At 30.0% G+C, this 1,207-nt stretch overlaps 1 protein-coding gene across 1 annotated transcript; it reads left to right on the plus strand.

The window, feature by feature from the left end:
* Window positions 1-355: 355 nt before the first annotated feature.
* Window positions 356-950, plus strand: LOC131611107 (uncharacterized). Its single transcript, XM_058883225.1, has 2 exons — window positions 356-562; window positions 686-950. Exons 1-2 carry the CDS (start codon window positions 428-430, stop codon window positions 830-832), a joined length of 282 nt encoding a protein of 93 aa, XP_058739208.1. The 5' UTR covers window positions 356-427; the 3' UTR covers window positions 833-950.
* The last annotated feature ends 257 nt before the right edge of the window (window positions 951-1,207 follow it).

Consider the following 1,207-nt stretch of genomic DNA (forward strand, 5'->3'; position numbering starts at 1 on the left):
TATTGTCTTCCAAGTGGTTGAGATCATTTTTGTAATGGATTTGAATACCCTTTATAAAAAATTATGTAAATTTTGTGTGAAAATATCTCTTTTATTAATATGAAATAAGGAAATTAGTAAGTGATTGTGAGATGATGTGAGTAATATATTTGCCACTTGTAAGATAAGAAAGCATTCTATTTTAGTACCATGTTTTATTTTTGTGTTGATTTGTAAAGACAATTGTTGCCTAAAGCTAAGGCATGTTTGAACAAGTATATCGGTAAATTTGAGAACAAGAATGCTATAACAACCTCATAATTCGGAACAACCTTTTTAAGGCATTGATTTCTTGATAATGTCTTGAGTTATTATTTCTTAATTTGTCTTCTCTTTTCTCTCCTACATTTATTCCATAACAACATTAGAGTATAAGCTAGAAGAAAATATGGCAAGTCCACAACAAAATTCCGACGAAACGTTTCCATCTGCCGATCTTGCGGGAGAATTGAATCCTGGAAAAAATAGAGAGGTTCAAGTTGATCCTATATCCTCCGAGGTTGCGGCCACCAAGGAAATGAAGGTACTTAAATATTTCCATTGTTTTTTTCTACGTAACACTGATATTTTAGATTTAATGTGTGTCTAGACAATCGATACAACGCATGTAACTATATATAATTACTTCACTTTTTTATAATTGAAGGAGGAAGATGCATTGAGAGAGATGCAAAAGGAGAGTGAAAAGAAAGCATGCTTGGATAAATTAAAATCAGCAATTATAATTTCAGGCATAGTTGTGGCTGTGGTGGGAGCAGCATTTGCAATAACTAAGAAATTAAAAGAGAAGTGATTCTACATTCAAAAGAGGATTCAGAGTATTAGAAGATTTATAGATATATTCTTTATATTTGTTTTCATATCATGTTTTTTGTTTTTGTTTTTGTATGAATTGAATTATTTTTGAGATGGATATATATACACTTTTCATTGCCACTATGGCACCTTTATTTTGTTATTATTATTGAAGTTTTGATTGTTCCTAACATTCCAAAAAGATCATGTGATTAGGTATCAAATTAACATCAAACCATTTGTACACAAATTAAGATCATATGCTTTAAAGGAGTCGAGTTCTTTCACACGAGTTGGAACACAAGTTTTTGAAGACATTTGCATGCCATTTAAATTAAATGTAAAATAAAAAACCACATTTTCTTACATTAAT

This window comes from Vicia villosa, linkage group LG6 (genome assembly GCF_029867415.1).
Source record: "Vicia villosa cultivar HV-30 ecotype Madison, WI linkage group LG6, Vvil1.0, whole genome shotgun sequence".
Lineage (NCBI taxonomy): Eukaryota > Viridiplantae > Streptophyta > Magnoliopsida > Fabales > Fabaceae > Vicia > Vicia villosa.